The sequence below is a fragment of the Caenorhabditis remanei genome, chromosome III (assembly GCF_010183535.1).
Source record: "Caenorhabditis remanei strain PX506 chromosome III, whole genome shotgun sequence".
NCBI classification, from domain to species: Eukaryota; Metazoa; Nematoda; class Chromadorea; order Rhabditida; family Rhabditidae; genus Caenorhabditis; species Caenorhabditis remanei.
The window spans coordinates 3943171-3959878 of NC_071330.1; the positions used below are offsets into that span (position 1 = coordinate 3943171).

The window sequence follows — 16708 nt, forward strand, 5'->3', positions numbered from 1 at the left end:
CGGTTTTTTACGGAAATAAAGTTCTTAAGAACGATTTTTTGTAGGTTTCAAAGTTTTTTTTTAGGAATATACTTGAGATCTGTAATTTTACAAGTCTGCTTTAAAAAATATATGTTCAAATTATTAAAGCACCTGAAATCTGCATTTTTTAAAAATGCATTTTCAGGTTTTTCTCGACATACGCTACTTATTTTTTTAAATTTTCGTTTCTATAAATTTTGTTAGTTTTCTAAAAATAAACTTTCACCAGTTCCCTCCTCAATCCCTAAATGAACAACAACGAACAACTCCACCACCACTCCACATCCTCCCCCTCCACGTCGATGCTTCTGAAGCCAATTAAGAAGACGTCGTCACGATTCTTGAGACTGTATTCATCGGATGGCCAGAGGAGTACTCGAATGGAATGTGATGAAAACACGACGTGTGCTCAGATATGTCAACAATTCTCGTGTGACGTCATCACTCTTCAAATCGGGAATTATCATTTTCGGTGGGTATTTTTAAAAAGTTTTTTTTCAAAGAAAGAAAAAGAGAAGAAAAAATGAAGCTAATAAATTGACCATTTACTTGACCACCCATCAAAATGAATCCAATTAAAATTCGTTTTCTTTTAATGCAAAGTCCGCTAAAAGCCGGGAGGGCAATTACCCTCCGTCGGTATTTTGGAAACTGGGGGAGGTATAAGAGGAATTGTCCAATATCAAATTGATCTACATGATATTTTGAACATTTTATAGGTTGATAATTTTTTGGGATTAGACCAAAAATTTTTACATAGTTATACGGGTTATAGCGGATATCAGAGGAAGAGAAGCCAGAGAAGGCTAAAAACTACTACATACTTATCTGAAAAATGAAATAGACGAAAGGTTAATTATGTGTTGAAATTCGAAACATTTCACTAGTTGAACATTTTTTGTTATTTAGCGTCTACGCTGAGATATCGCTATTTGAAGAGGGTTCCGAAATGTGGTGCAGAATAATGTTTATGTTTCAAGAGTAAGGAAAGATAAAGAAAAGTTGTCAACTGACAAAATATTCTACTTAATGTTTTGCCTATGTGCAAATATTTGACGGTTGATGTAGATCATAAGATATACCCGTGCGAAGTTGAAAATATGGAACAGGAGGAATCTGAGAGACGAAGAAATTGCGATGTATCTCGAGAACTAGATATTATTCTTTGAGTGTTAAATTAAGGAAATATTTGTAACGACATTTCACACATTTCATCAATTGATCACTTCTTGAAATCTTCAAATTATACTTCCTCCAAGTCGAGTTTGCAATAGTATGAAGTGTGGGGCTCGTATCTCAAAAACTAGCGAACATCAAAAAATGCTTATTATTGACAAAATGAAGTGTGTAAAATTTCATAAATTTTACTAGTTGACAAACTTTTTATAGTTCTTCGTCATTTTGTGATATAAGAAAAGGTTATGGATTTCGGACGTTTTCAGTTGAAAATGACCAACTTTGAGAGGGTGTCATGGCAATTTTGATAATCCCATCAAGTAGGTTTTTAATGAATAATACAGGTCAAAAGTAGAGCTTCATTTTTGTAGTTGAGAACTTTTCTGTCCGGACACTCCCTAGACAGTTAGATATCGACAAAGTAATTTCTCCCTCAAATCGACCAATTTCAGTGCAAAATAGTGTTTTTTGAGCTGTCGTCATAACGCTCTAGGGAATGTTTGTACAAAAAATCTGTCAACTACAAAAATGGAATTCTACTCTTAGTCTGTTTGATTCCGTAAAAAGTTATTTTGTAAGACAGTTAGTTTTACCGTAATACACTCTCAAAGTTGTGCATTTTTAACTGAAAAATGCAAAATGTGATATATTTTTGGCCGGTACTGTAGTCTGAGAAAGCGACGGCTCTCCAATCTTCCACGCTAACTTTGTTTACATATTCCATATTTCAGCCAACTCAAACCTGACACCTCTCCACTTGCAATCCTCCAAGATTTCTGTCGAATCCTGACAATGTCCGATGAAAACGAGAACAATACGGAGACCACCCAGGCACTCGAAGACATCCTTTCATACACGGATTCTCCGGCGTTTCGTCATATTTTCAGCTTTTTTCTGGGGAGACCCAGAATTCGAGCGAAGAGTACGCTGAACTCGGATATTTTGAGTGAAGAAGTGACGATGCGGAAGGGGAAGTTGATTCATACGTGGCAAAATGCGAGAGCAGTGTTTTATAATTCGAATATCAGATTGCAAACGAGTAAGTTTTTAGGAATATTTTCGTAGTTGGAAGATTTTATTTTTATCTAATGACTGTGGAGTTATAGGGGTTGGAAGTTAGACAGAGTTAGAGAGTGCAGGCGGCTAGACTGTCTAACTGTCTGCTCTCTCACACTCTCTAATTTGGAAGCGTTGTGTCTCCACATCCACTAAAATAACCTCTAGAGAACACAATTTTCTAATTAATTGGTTTTTTCACCAATCCATATTCCAGAAAACAACCAAGACGAAGCTCTACAAGTTAGAAATATGAAAGTTGACATTTACGAATCGAAGAAAGGAAGAGCCCTCCGACTCCGAGATGAAGACTCCTGCTATCTCATCATCTTTCAACGACCCAATATTCTGGAGGCGTGGCTTACGAGAGCTCAACAAGTGGAGAAGAGCAATCATGTAGATGCGAGTGATGAGCAACTCACGTTGATACCAGAACAGATTCTGAATAATGAAGCGAGGATTCAGATTTTGAATTTAAGAAGGAATTCCCTGATTTCAAGGCCACCGACGGAGAAGGTGGGTGGTTTGGAATATTTAAACATAGCTTTTGAAACTAATCGGTTTCCGGGAGAACTAGATTTGATGACCTGTAACTTTCATGGTATTGCCCCTACATAAAAATGATCAACCACAAAAATAATGTGATACTTTTTGCTCTGTCCAACTCATACAAAATAAAAGTTGACAATCAGGTGACACCGAAATTCACTGTCAAAGTTCGTAATTTTTTGCGGAAAAATTCAAAGTGGATAACCTTTTGTGCGGTACTGTAGTTTTCGTATGCGCTTGCTCAAGCTAACTGACGTTTGGTCGGTTCGGTCTACTTGATAACGGTAGTACAGTTACCAAGAGGAATCTTCGACTCCAGAAAATTTTGATTCTGCAGTGATATTCAATGCTCTGTTTTTTTTGAGATCATGGTCATCACTCAGCGTCCAGAAAAATTCTGTTGTTTTTGAGTTTTGAAGTAAAATCACCTAATTTATAGGCAATTATTCTTTCCCTTAACTTCATTCCTTCCAGTCAATGGCTCCACTTGGCTACATTGACGATCTCTACCGTGTCCATTCGCTCCAAGTCATCGACCTCTCAGCCAATCAAATCCTCTCATTCCCAATCCAACTAACCCTTCTATCCCATCTCCGTCAACTGAATCTATCATCCAATTACATATCTTCTGTACCAAACGAATGCTCAAATATGAGACGTCTACAGTATCTGAATCTATCGAATAATCAATTGGATAGTCTACCAGATTCTATTAGTGAACTACAGAATCTGGTTAACTTGGATGTCAGTTTCAATCAGTTTTCGCAGGTTTGTTTTGGAGATTTCTTTTCAAAATTTGTTTCAAAATCATTTTAAAACTTTTCAGATTCCTCCCTGCCTGTTCCACTTATCCCTCGACATGTGGCGACTAGCTGGTAACAATATTGAGAAGATCGATAGGGTTGGAGAGCTGAAAATCCAGAAAATTGATCTACGACGGAATGTTATTTACACGTCATTCCGATTGGATATCGAGAATATCACTCACTTGGATTTGAGGGATAACTCAATGGTTTCGACGGTTCACTTGACTAATTTAAGGTTTTTGAAAGTAAGTTGTCCATTTGTGTGTCTGTTGTTCCAGATGTCCACTTTCAGGTTATACATTGTGAACGCCTCCAACTGACAAGTCTTCATTTAAGTGGGGAGAGTTTAACTCATGTGTATGCTGATCATAATTGTAAGTTTTCTTTGATAAAAACTGGATTATCGATAGAGCGCGCTTACCAAACTTCTATCAACGTTATACAGAAAACTTTGTTTGTACAGCAAGTGCGCTCTATTGAGGAAAACTAGATTATCTATAGAGCGCACTTACCCAACCCCTAGCATGGAGATTACGCTCTGTTAATAACACTGAGGTCATCAATAAAGCGCACTTGAACTTTCAGAAAGTACGCTCCATTGAAAAAAACTTAATTTGCATTAGAGCGCACTTACATATGTATTAACCTTATAACTTTTTTTGCAGTACTCGACTCCCTCGTTGTCATGCCACTCCCGCAAAATCTCCAAACTCTATCACTGTCCTACAACCACTTCCAAAATCTGCCTGATTGGATTTCAGAGTGTCCGAATTTGACATTTCTCAGAGCGAATAATAATGGATTGGTCGCATTGCCAGAGAGGTTAGTTTTTGTTCAGAGACGCAGAGAAGCCAGAGTGTCTGCTCCTCTGAACCCTCTCACCTTTGCGAGCTCTCTACTTCTAGCTGGTGTATCTCACTGGGATGAGAAGTTATCAAAAAGTTGTCAACTAGTGAAATGTTGCAAATTTTATGTACAACATTTTGTCAGTTGATAACTTTTTTGTAGCTAATCGAATTTTTGAGATAAGAACGGTCAAAGATACCGTACGATATTTCTAAAGTTTTTGAAAGTTATCATTCTTATATATAAAAGACAAGTGGTGTTTGTCTGTCTGTCTGAGGCACTGTCCGCAGCGGTTTTGGAAAGAGAAGAGAAACTGAGCCAGCGGGCAAAACCGAACTGGCTTGCTTTGGACAGCGACAGCCGCTTTAGACCACTCGGCCATGCGGGCACATTCACAGGCAAACCGCTCAGGACGAAATCTGGTCCAAACGCGGATGAACACTCGGTGTCAAAACGATACCAAAAAAGACATCAAATTTGGTCCTAATTTGGACCAATTTTCATCCTCGGCGGTCGGCAGCGGAAAAATTGGGCAGGGGTTCCCCGGATCAGAATTTTCTGGTTCTTTCTATTTGTAAATAGTTATGAAACAACAAACAATTGTACTAATATGAATATTTATTTTATTCGAACTTAAGAAAAAAACATAGAAAAATTTAGAAAAGTTGTGGCGAATTCGAACATTCGACAGTTTTGATTTTGATGTTGCTTCTTGGGTTGCTTCCGGGGCACGATCCAGATGTTGCCGATCATCTGAAAAAGGAGTTTATAGTTATGTATTATTCTTGGTGATACTCATAAAGTAACATTTTTCAGTACAATTGCCAAGATTATTGAAAAGAATTTTAAAAACAAAAGATGGTTACTTCAAGTTCGTAGAGCAAAGAATTTTGATTTTTGAAACGTCTTTTTTGCTCAAAATAGAAGTATGAACTCAAAAAATACAAAGATTTAGAATTTTGATTGAAATTTCCAAAAACTTACAAAAAATTCGGAATGTTTCATTCAAATTTTTTGTGTTTCAATTTCCATTATAACCAAAAACGTAAATTCAAAATTTCAGAGTTTTCGTGTTACGTAAGAGAACTTACAGTTATTGAAATTTAGCGGTAACACTTGCAACCCGTAATCCAATCATCGCAAACTGTTCTGAAAAGAAAATAATTCAATTTTTCCAATTTTCGAAACAAAACTAACCTCTTTGCTCTTTGAAAAAAGAAATTCCGCTATTTAGTCCAACTGGTAGACCTCTATTGAATGTAGTTGACTGAAATGAACTTATTTTCGATGAAAAAACGAAAAATCTTACACGAAAAACGAGAAAATAGAAATAAATGAAATAAAAATTGAAAATGAATGAGTGCCAACTCATCCACATTTGATCCTCGTTTCATCCTCGGCGCTTTAGAGATCCCCTCAAAAATGAGGACGCCCGCATCTCACCCGCGTTTCATCCTCAAAACTGCTTTTAGCCGCGTAAGGTGAAATTAGGGCCACGTTTGGTCCTAATTTCGTCCTTCGCCCGCATTTGACCCGCGTTTTATCATCAGCGGTTTGCCTGTGTTCGAAAGTCAATGACTACGTGAATGAAGAGAGACCAGCCGACTGAATCGCCGAAGGCGAGGCAGATAGGCTGGTATAATAATACAAGCCCTTTTGGTGTTATTGGGTTCGATTATCCTTCCACTTTACTTAGACCTCTCACTATTAGAACATGGTCGTCTTATTATTATAGATTTATTATATAGATTGGTATATGGGTTCCTATGGTGTAGCTATAGTTAAAGAGGTGATACTAAAGTTAACTAATACTGAAGAGGGGAAGTAAACATAATAACTATAAATAAGAGAAGTTAAACATAAAAGTGCGACCGTTCATTAAGCGGTCCCTAGCACACGACTGGCAATAAGGCGCATCGCATTCTCTGCGAGGGAGAGAGAGATCACAGACAGTGGACACGCCCCCTTGCGGGAGAAGCGTTCGCTGGCATGTGACAGTTACATGGTCTCCATTTAAGCTTATTTTATCTTACCTTATACAAAATATATTCCAGAATCTTTTTCTCCCCATCCCTCCGCTCCATCTTCGCGTTCGTCAACGAGATCTCGCATCTCCCGGATTTCGGAGAAGAGAACTGTCTGGAGACATTGATTCTGTACAAAAACAAGATTTCCTCTCTTCCAAAACACTTCTTCAGTGTTTTACCAAGGTAAAAATATGAAAATTGGAAAATAAGATTTCCAAAGAATAACTAGTTTTCAGGTTACGCCAACTGAACATTTCCTCCAACTTGATCGAATTGCTGCCATATTTCGACGGCTCATCGTTTTGCAGAGTGCAGGTAAGACCTTTTTGGATCGCTTCCTGAAAATAGGCACCTAAAATCTTCCAGATCCTCCGCGCCGCCAACAACTACCTAACCGAGAACAGTGTCCCAGTTATCGTCAACATGAAGCATCTGAAAGTCATCGATTTGAGTCATAATCGTCTAAACTCATTTGACGATAGTGCCTTGAGCTCTTTGGAATTACTAGAAGACCTCAACCTGAGCTCCAATCGACTCACACGTCTAGCTGACTGCCTTTCCCTTCTCCCATGCCTACAAATTCTCCGAGCACATTCCAATCAGTTGGTTCATGTTCCTGAGTTACAGGCTGCTGCACAACTTCATGTAAGTGATATTCCAAAAATCCCAAAAACATAAATTTCACAGACAATTGACCTGTCCTCCAACAACATCTCCCTTGGAACGTTGCAATTCAAGGCTCCACCAAATCTACGTCACTTTGATGTCACCTGCAATTCCGGAGACTTTGATACCGAGAACTTTCCAGAAAATGCAAATATGCACTCGAAGATGAACACGATTAATATCTCGGAAGGACCTCAGAACTTGTTTGGTTTTCAAATAGGAGTGTCCGGATCGAGGGGCATGAAGAATAAGTGAGTTGGGTTTGGGTACCTTGAGGAGCGTCTTATTGAAATTCGCTGAGTATCGACTTATAGAGGATACTGGTAAGCAGACTTCTCATAGGTCGGTTTGGTCCGTTTTTAACCAAAATTTTAATTTTAAATTTTAAATTAAAGTCAATTTTTTAACATAAAAGTTGAAATTCAATCAAAAGGTGTAATTTTTTTGGAGACTTGATGCGTCGCTGTAAAACATGAACAGACTGGCAGTGTGCTTCCGTAACCCTAAGCATTTCAGCCTACCAAGAAAAGCTGGAATGCATTTTTTTGTTGCTTAACGGCATACTAAGTTCCCCGCTCTAAAAACCTCAAATTTTCAGACAATGCATCCGTCAAGTCCGCGTGGAAAACACTTTTGGATTCATAGATGGCGGATCGAACTCTTACATGTCCTCCTCGATTTGCAGATTTTTGACATCTTATCTCAAAGAGAATGTAAGATAGATTTTTGAATTAAAGTACTATTATTCGGTTCCTAATTTTTAGGTCACATCAGACATCCGATCGATTCTTCTGAGGTGTCACTGTGAATTGGGAGAGGAAGGAGAACGGTTGGGAGCTAGTGAGTTTTTACTTTTCAGAAAAATATATATTTAAAAGTTTCCAGGTGTGATGATTATCCGGCTCCATGAACGACGCCTTGAAATAGCATCTACTGGAACTATGAGTGCAGCGATTGCTAGGAATCAGAAGCTGAAGACAATGTAAGAATAGAGTTTTTAGAATTTTAAATAATATTTCCAACGTTTCAGAATCAACGGACGGTATGAGATAGATGACGATGAGTACTCCAGAATCCGTGACGCTCACGGGTTCCTTGACGAAGAGAACCGAATAAATGGAGTCATTGGAACATCCAAACAAATCGGTCACTTCTCTACTTTTCCTGTCGTTTTGCCGACTCATTCCTATAAAAACATACGATTATCGGAGGACATTGAGGGATTGATTGTGGCGAATAGTATGGTTTGGAGTATGTTGACAATGGAGGACTTGAATTCGGCATTTCATAATAATCGGAGTCCGATTGTAGTGGCTAAGAAGATACAGGTGAGAAGGGGTGTCGATTGTTGTTTGAATGAGGAACGGTTATCAAAGCTCCGCCTACTTAGAGGTCGTCTCAGTCAAAGTGTATGTTGCATAACAGCTCCGCCTCATTTGTTACTTACATGTTAGTAACGCATTAGTGAATGCAGAGCTTATATGGAAGTCATTGGAGAAGCGGCTTTCAAACGATCTATACATTTGGTCGTAGGTACTTTCGACTCTGGGGTGTCCATTTCTGCCATAAAAACCCGCTAAACGTCTCTGCGAGCCGAGTTATGAGCTCTCAAACTTTTTATATGGCTAAGCTTTTTCACATAGAATTCCGAATCGGAAAATAGTATACGCAAAGAGGCTCCCATTTCTGCAACGTACGAGCACAGGTGAACCACTGGGACAAACAAACGATTTGCAATTCCATGTGGAAAAGCTAAACCATAAGAAAAGCTTGAGAGCCCTCAACTAGAATCGCAAAGACATTTAGCTGATTTTGATGACAGAAATGGACTCCCCGTAGTCGAAATTACTTATGACTAAATTTATAGATCGTTTGAAAGCCGCGTCTCCAAAGACTTCCCTTGCTAACCATACTAATCAACATAATCCTCTGGAAATAAATTGTAACGGGATTATGTCGCGCTCAAACATTTTAGCTTGCTGAATTGTTTGAATTTATTTGAAAAAAGTCTAGTTATCGACTAAAAATGTAAAGTATAATCAAAAGCCAAATATGTGTGGTAATTGAAGCACTTTTATTCTGGATTATCTAAAAATTTCGAAACATTTTGGGAAAAAATGAGCACTCATTTTTGAATCCGGCCCGATGTTTGAGAAGTCCGTAGCCTATGAAATGAGAAAACACAGTTTCACAGAAATTTTGTAAATTGCACAGACCGCTTTTTTTTATTGGCAAAAATTGAATAAAACCAATTAAGGACCAACTGCAATCCTATGACTACGGTGGAAACTCGAACATCTTGGTGCTTCGACGAATCAAACCTCAGATGACTTTCAATGGATTCTCTACAGTATCTTCTTCAAATCAAATGACACCTGAAATGAGAGATCCTGCAAGACCAAAGATTGATGAGCAGTGAGTTTTCTGTTTTTCAGCAAACGCGCTCTACTGAAACAAAAACCATTCTTCCAGACTAGTTCTCGCTGTTCCCGCCCTTATTCTCCCTGAATACCATCCATCTCCACCTGGTCCTCCACCTCCTCCACCTCCTCCAGTTCCTGCAATCCGTCATCGTACTCCATCCCCTCCACCACCACCACTACCACTCTCAACGCCTCCACCAGTTTCAGAACTTGAAGAAATTAATATTCATCAAAGTGCCACTCCATCTGGATACACTCTTTCGATTGATCGATTTTATAGCAGCAGTAGTACTGTATCCTCGAGAAGACAATTCAATGAAACTAGGGATTTGTTGAGTAAATCATTGAAGCTGAGCCCTCCGAATACGGTCACTTTTAATATTTGAATTGTGTTTTATAGAAAATTTTTTGATTATTGATACGGGTTGTGTTATCTAGGAACTACTAATAAATTTTTTTCCATTTTAAAAATCAAAGTATAATTGCAAAATAGGGAGATTTGAGTGGCTTAGAGTTACTAACTGCAAAAGTTTTAAAAAAGAACTTTGTAAACAATTTTTTTGATAAATATAAATATTGAGTAAGTCTGCCATTCTTAAACGGAAATAAGTGCCGTGCTATTGAACCTGAACAGGAAATCGCCATGATAAAACTTCTCGAGTAAACTTTATTTCATTAATGTATTAAGTAGATTTATCACAACTGGAGAGATTCAAGAAACCACTAATCGGGGTCAATTCTTAAAGAATAGAGACAGAGATGAGAAGCAGCGAATTTTCAGTTCAAAAAAATTTAAAAATAAGCACAAGAAAACGTAAAAAACCATTTTGTGGTAAAATTGGGTAAGAACAAAATGGATGAGAAGGGTGAAATTAACAACAACTTTTTGGTTTAGTGACAATATGGATTAGAGATACAGTAGAAGAAACGAGATGTTTACAAAATGTTCATAGTCGTGTTGACAGTGTCAAAGTAGTTGAAGACGGAGAGAGGCGAGTCGACGAGCATTGCGTTGAAGAAGTACCAGGCAGGAAGCATGAACATGAGAGCGATCAGAATCATGAAGCGGTGGTAGCAGGCTTGATACTAAACATTTATTCGTAATTAATTGGATGAGTATGTTGATAAAAGCATACTTGCGAACCGGGCCGAAACGGGCAGACACGGGCCGGCGCGTAACTCGCTTCAAACCAAGTTTTATGAGGTAAAAAATATACCAAAATATAGATCTCTGCCAGTGTTATATCTGTGACCTGCGGGCGGTTGGCTAGTCGTAAACATGGTGCGGGCCAGGGGAAAATGGCAAAAAAAACTCGAAAATGGCCAAAATAGTTATTCCCTGCCCGCGGCACATTCATCAGCCCGTTGTAAGCCTCAGATATAGAACTCGCCGATATCTACATTTTAGTATACTTTTCAGCTCATAAGATTGCTATGGAAGCGAGACCGCCCGTTTCGGCCCTGTTTGCAAGTATGGATAAAACTAACCTTAAAATTTCTCCGTTTATTGAGCTGTACCATGTACTCCTCCCACTCATCGAGCTCTTCCAAGGTGTAGCTGAAGCGGTGTTTTCTGACGGATTCCGGGTCTTTTGGGTCGATGTCTTTTTGCCTAAAATTAATATAAAATGACTTTCAGTTTTTTTATGAAGAACTTACAAAAGAGCACGTCCTCTCTTCTGATCGCTATAAACCGCCCAGATGTACAGAACCAGAAGAATGAAAGAAGCGAAAAAGATGAATGTCTCGACGTAAAGAGTGAATCTCTTCCAGAAGGATCCACGCTCTGACACCATCTCAATCATCATTTTGATCCAGATATCCAAGAAGAGAACCAGGAAGCAGCTGTTCACCCACACATATCTGTCCATGTCGACGATGTAGTCGTGGACAATCACATCCAATTTCCGGTTTCTATCCTTGATCTCCGCTGCGATGTCGGCAGCGGTCTTCAGTTTCTCCAACTCTTCGGGTGCCTCCTCCGGATCTTTTGGCTCCATGTTGATCTTGATTTGAACCATTTTTGGCCTGCAAGCTTTTAATTATTGGTATCACATAGAAAGGAGGGAAGAACATTAAAAAAGCGAGTCTAGTTTCTCAATAGAACTCAGATAACTTTCAGCTCTTTTGCTTTCTCTGATCTCTTGTTTTGCACATTTCGAATGTATAAAGGGGCGGAGCCGTCGCACACCTTGTTTCTCACTTCAGCTCCTCGTTTTTTTCTAATTCTTTTTGGGGGCGGAGTCAAGGAAATCAGAAGCGACGCGGTCGCGATGCGTGTTTATCTTTCAGCCCGGCGGAGCACTTCCAAATTTAGCTCTGTCGATCGCGTAGCGGTTGCGTTGCGTGTTCACAGGCTTAACATTTATCACGGATTAGTGAAGTCTTCAGAGGCTTAGCCTCACACTCATAAGACGTTGCAATAAAGTTTTTCTTTGTAAATCAACGCTGAAATTTTGTCACTACACTCACGGTTCATCCTTTTCACTGAGTAGCGACTCAAACAATCCTCACATTTTATCCCCACTAAAAAGAAGTTCAGACTATAGACGAAAATCATGTGAGACAAATCCACTACATTATGAAAAAGAAGAAGTGAGAAAAAAATCGAAAGGGATTTATGGGATTGTGTGAGAAAAAAATAAGGAGAAAGGGGAGAGGAAGTCGAAAATAATCAAATGAATGAGAGGAGGAGATTTCAGAGATAACAGAGTGAGGGGACGGCGGATAAGGGGCGGGAGAAATGGGAGAGGGCTCATGATAAAACGGGGCTTTGTAGAAAAAACATGGGATGAATTCCAGCTTGATCAATATCCGCGAGCCATCGAAATCAGCATTCCAACGAGACAGATGGCGAGGAAGGCGCAGATGCGATTCTGGAAAGTGTATTTTTAGAAAAGTTAACGGCTCAATGGATAAGAAGTCAAATTTGGAGTCTACGTCACTACGTCAAGAGAAGAGTGTGATAAAGAGATTTGGAGAGTATACTCTTGTTTAATGTGGGGCAAGTGTTGACGAGATTTTGAGAGGGATGATTGGAAAACCGAAGTTTATGAATTTGATGATTTCCAATATAAAAAGATATCCTTGTGAAATATCCTTGTGAACATGATAAGAGGCACAATGTTTAAATGGAACCCGAAATATCAAAGAAATTTTTTTTGAATAAGACATGTTGCTATGGTTTTTTAAACAAAAGATTGTAGTGCGACCTACATGGTTTTGAGAATTTTTAGTTAAACCTTTATTCGAAAGCACGGTTTTTTGAAATGAAAACTTGTGTCTTAAAATGCTGACAATTTTCTCCTTCGATTTGAAATTTCAATGTGTCAGGTACTCTGCCACAAAATGTTTCATGGTCACCAAAGCTGTCGAAATAGCCGTTGGGCAAATTTATATCGGATTTTCCAGCCATGGAAAATGATCGCTTCTTCTGGCGGCCTTGTAGAGGACCAAAAAATTAATCAATGAGCAAAAAATTCAGCCCATTTGTTTAATCCGCGACCTCGATGGCTCTGAAAGCAGCGGCCGTTCGTACGACAACCTTGATGACCACTATGTTTTTAAGAGGCTCAGAATCTCTATCTCTAGAACACGTATGTTTTTCTTTATCAATTCACTTTCTTTCAAAGTTTTCCCACTCTTTCACCCATCACACATCACTTGATATTTCAACCGATACCCTTTCCACACAGACGACATTCTAGAGCAATTAACTGACATTTACCGGTTCTCCAATTCCCCAAACTTGTAAACATCGCGCGCCTTACTGAGCTGTGGGCTGTCTAGCATCAAACATTTTTGAGATGAAAATGTTAGAAGTCTACGACCTGGCACCGGTGATAACTCACAAAAAGTGTATAATCTCCTTTTAACTCATCGATTCGGAAATTCATTTGAGCAATGGTTCGGTGATCATATTCGGGGATGTCATCCTCACTGATGTAGACTTCGTCGTTTTGAAGTGCGCATCTGAAAAATAAGAATACAAAAAAAACGAGTGGTGCTGAAAAACTGAAAAACAAGAACTCACTTGAACTCATACTTGTTTTTTAAGTGGAATCCACCGATAACAATGAGAAGAGAGCAGGTGATCACTGTGGTATAAGGCCAGAGTTGATGGAGTACGGAGTCTTTTGATGCATACGTTGTGATGAGAAAAGGACTTGCTGCAGCGATGATGGAAGATGCAAACCAGACAAGGAACACTGCCTGGAAACGGGTATAGTTGGTGGTTTAGGTTTGCGACTGTAGAGACTCGAACTGGTTTGTATTGGAAACATGTCAGGTAGACGATTTTTTTTTTACTATTTCAAATTTAACTCCGAAGACGGAATGAAAAGTTATTGGGCGGAAAGCGGAGGGGGGAAGGCGAAATGGAACGTTTTTGATGAAAACAATGCAAAATTTCTCAAAAATATCAATAAATTCGAGTTGGGGAAGACATTTTTCAATCTGATTTCCTCTAGGCGGAAGGCGGAAGAAATCTTAAAATGGCTAGGGACGGAAGGAGAAATTCCGCTCAACCCTGATAGTCAGCCGAAAAGTTGAGGTTTAAAGATAATAAAAGACCACTTTCATGAAGAAAGTTTCTTCTAGATAAAATGACTGAAATTACGGAGATCTGGAATTATTCAAAAGTTTTCAATTGTCGCAACGAACTTTTAGAAGATGCACTTCCTGATCGCAAGCAATCCCGAGTTATTAGCACGGCAGGCTTCCTGCAACCGCGCTCTACCGTAACGACAGAAAATTGTGTGAGAAATTTTTCAAGGGCATTTCAGTGGAGCGCAGTTGTAATAATTGTGCTGAGCGGCCAGGGTTAGATAAAAACCAAACGGGGTCTCAAGCAAATTTATATTTTTTCAAGAAGGAGATTTCTGAACTATCAAATGCCGTTCCAAAATGAATTGATCAGAAGAGGTTCTTTCGGATTTTCAAAAGTCATGGATCTGAAGTTTAATTATCTAGATAAGTATTTTTTACATCTGAACAAAATGGATATGATCTCCACAGTGTGAAGAAGTATCCACACAACCGGTTTTTAAAAGTTTCCTTTGCTGATGTCCCGACGATATTGTGTCCTTAACTTACACTAATATGAAACGAACACTCCCCCAACTTGACTTTCACTAGCAGAGCTCTCATCACTTCCATCTCTTTTCTATGTTGCAGAATTCTCGTTTGCTCGGCCATCTGCATTCGTGTTTCTTCAAAGTATCTGTCTTCTTCTCCAAAATCATCGACGTCCTCTTCTTCCTCTTCTTCTTCTTCCTCATCATCTTCGTTTATTTCAATCACTTTCAATGTATTTTTTCTTCCGGCATTGATCTGACGTTTCACCCGTTCTAAAGCAACTGGATCTCCAACGAGCTCTCCATCCAGATACCTCTCGAAGTCACTTTTAATGTACGACATGCTGAAAAAAGGGATTAAAAAAGGGGATAAGTACATAAGATTTTTGTAATCACATTTGCTATTATTAGCCGAACATCGCTAATCCAAATGAAAAAAAAGACTACAAAGGAAATAGGGTGAAAAAAAACTGATAATGCTATATAACAACTCTGGGGGATTAGAGCATGGCGAAAGATGTTTATGCATACACGGAAACTAAAAAACAAATTATATCTGTCACGGATTTCAAAAGTACTGATATTTAAAATAGGGCGATATCAATGTGTAGGTTGAAATTATAGGGTTTGCGGTTTCTGCTCGAGAGGACAGAAGTAATGAGAGGCTTGTGATTTCTCAAGAAATTCTGATATGAAATGTTTTGCTGGAGAAGTTTTTTAAAGCACTACAAAAAGCCGAACAGATTTTCAATACGAACACGAAAAATAAAAAAAAGAAACATCGCAATTGCTAGGACATGGAAAACTGGTTACGAATATGACAGAAAACTCAAAATGGGAAGGCTCAACTTGCGGAAAAAACAGATGCGGAAATAACACTTCTTTGGCTTTATGGGTTAGAGATTCAGTAATGAGCTATATTTTCATTTAGCTCTTCTCGGCATCACAAAAAGTTTTTGAATTCCCTCGATCTGTAAGGTCATTTCGAGTTTAAGTACCTGGTTCACTTGTGTTAAAGATTGTGTCACATCGTCACTAGTTACCAAGGGAATGTAGATGAAATATTCAGACTTGTCAAAAATCGGGCCGGCCCGGGCCGGGCCTCGGGCCGGGCCGGGCCGAGATTTTTCTTGAGTTTGGCCCGGCGGGCCGGGCCGGGCCGGGCCGGGCCAAAATTTTTCCTGATTTCAAAAAATGGGAACCCGTTTTTACCAAATTTTATTTGAAATTTTTCGAAAAAATAGAGTAAAAATGCTTAAATTATCATACATATTCACATTTTTCATAAAATTTTCAAAAAAAAATCAAAAACTCAACATGTTTCAAAAGAGCTTGGCCGGGCCGGGCCGGGCCGGGCCGGGCCGGGCCGAGATTTTTCCTGAGTTTGGCCCGCCGGGCCGGGCCGGGCCGGGCCGGGCCGAGATTTTTCCTGAGTTTGGCCCGGCCCGGCCCGGCCCGGCCCGGCCCGTGACAAGTCTGGAAATATTCTGATTCATTTTTGTAATGATTATGGAGTGTGTTGTTGTCTCATCTCAACTTGCCGACCAAAAAATTAATCAAATTCCCACGTGACCTTTTCCTAACTGCCAACATCCAGTTTACTAAACGCCAGATTTCCAACTCTTACGTGGCACGTTCCCGATTAAAAGTAAACCCGAACAAAAATCGAAGCAATGATTAAACTAGACGAATAGAATCAGTTCTCAATTCAATCAATTTTCGAGTCGGATGTTCGACTTCTCGAGGACATTTTAAACGGTGAGTTCCAACAGAAAATAGGAAATGAGTCCGTTTCGAAGTATATAGAGCAGTATCTTCAGACGGAAATTAAATGATCTCAGACTTGTTTCGACAAAAACTTATTCTGCCAGTTTCAGGTGAAGTTTACTGACGATGGATAATAACGGAGCGACGATGGAATGGAGTGAGAACGTCTGTGACCGATAGCAAGTTCCCCTCCAATTGGTTGATTAGTTATTCCTCTAGGCTTTAGATGGTACTGTACTGCCGCTCTTTTTTCTGATTTTGGTGCTAATTCATAGCTTGAATCATGGTGCCTAGTA

General features: G+C 39.2%; 3 protein-coding genes across 3 annotated transcripts; 1 reads left to right on the top strand and 2 right to left on the bottom strand.

Moving 5' to 3' along the window:
• Window positions 1-269: 269 nt before the first annotated feature.
• GCK72_008943 (uncharacterized protein) lies at window positions 270-9956 on the top strand (the record flags this gene model as incomplete). Its single annotated transcript, XM_053727128.1, has 17 exons — window positions 270-493; window positions 1929-2236; window positions 2471-2769; window positions 3277-3570; window positions 3629-3853; window positions 3901-3982; window positions 4274-4430; window positions 6509-6664; window positions 6718-6796; window positions 6848-7126; window positions 7169-7398; window positions 7746-7860; window positions 7912-7987; window positions 8033-8129; window positions 8178-8475; window positions 9405-9562; window positions 9620-9956. The coding sequence occupies 17 exons, from the start codon at window positions 270-272 to the stop codon at window positions 9954-9956; spliced, it is 3414 nt and encodes a 1137-aa protein (XP_053586705.1).
• A 550-nt stretch (window positions 9957-10506) lies between these two features.
• Window positions 10507-11591, bottom strand: GCK72_008944 (uncharacterized protein; the record flags this gene model as incomplete). The annotated part of the gene is made up of 3 exons (XM_003099477.2): window positions 10507-10656; window positions 11059-11182; window positions 11230-11591. The coding sequence occupies 3 exons, from the start codon at window positions 11589-11591 to the stop codon at window positions 10507-10509; spliced, it is 636 nt and encodes a 211-aa protein (XP_003099525.2).
• Window positions 11592-12377: 786 nt separating this feature from the next.
• Window positions 12378-14988, bottom strand: GCK72_008945 (uncharacterized protein; the record flags this gene model as incomplete). The annotated part of the gene is made up of 4 exons (XM_003099417.2): window positions 12378-12446; window positions 13422-13542; window positions 13604-13782; window positions 14665-14988. 4 exons carry the CDS (start codon window positions 14986-14988, stop codon window positions 12378-12380), a joined length of 693 nt encoding a protein of 230 aa, XP_003099465.2.
• Between the last annotated feature and the right edge of the window lie 1720 nt (window positions 14989-16708).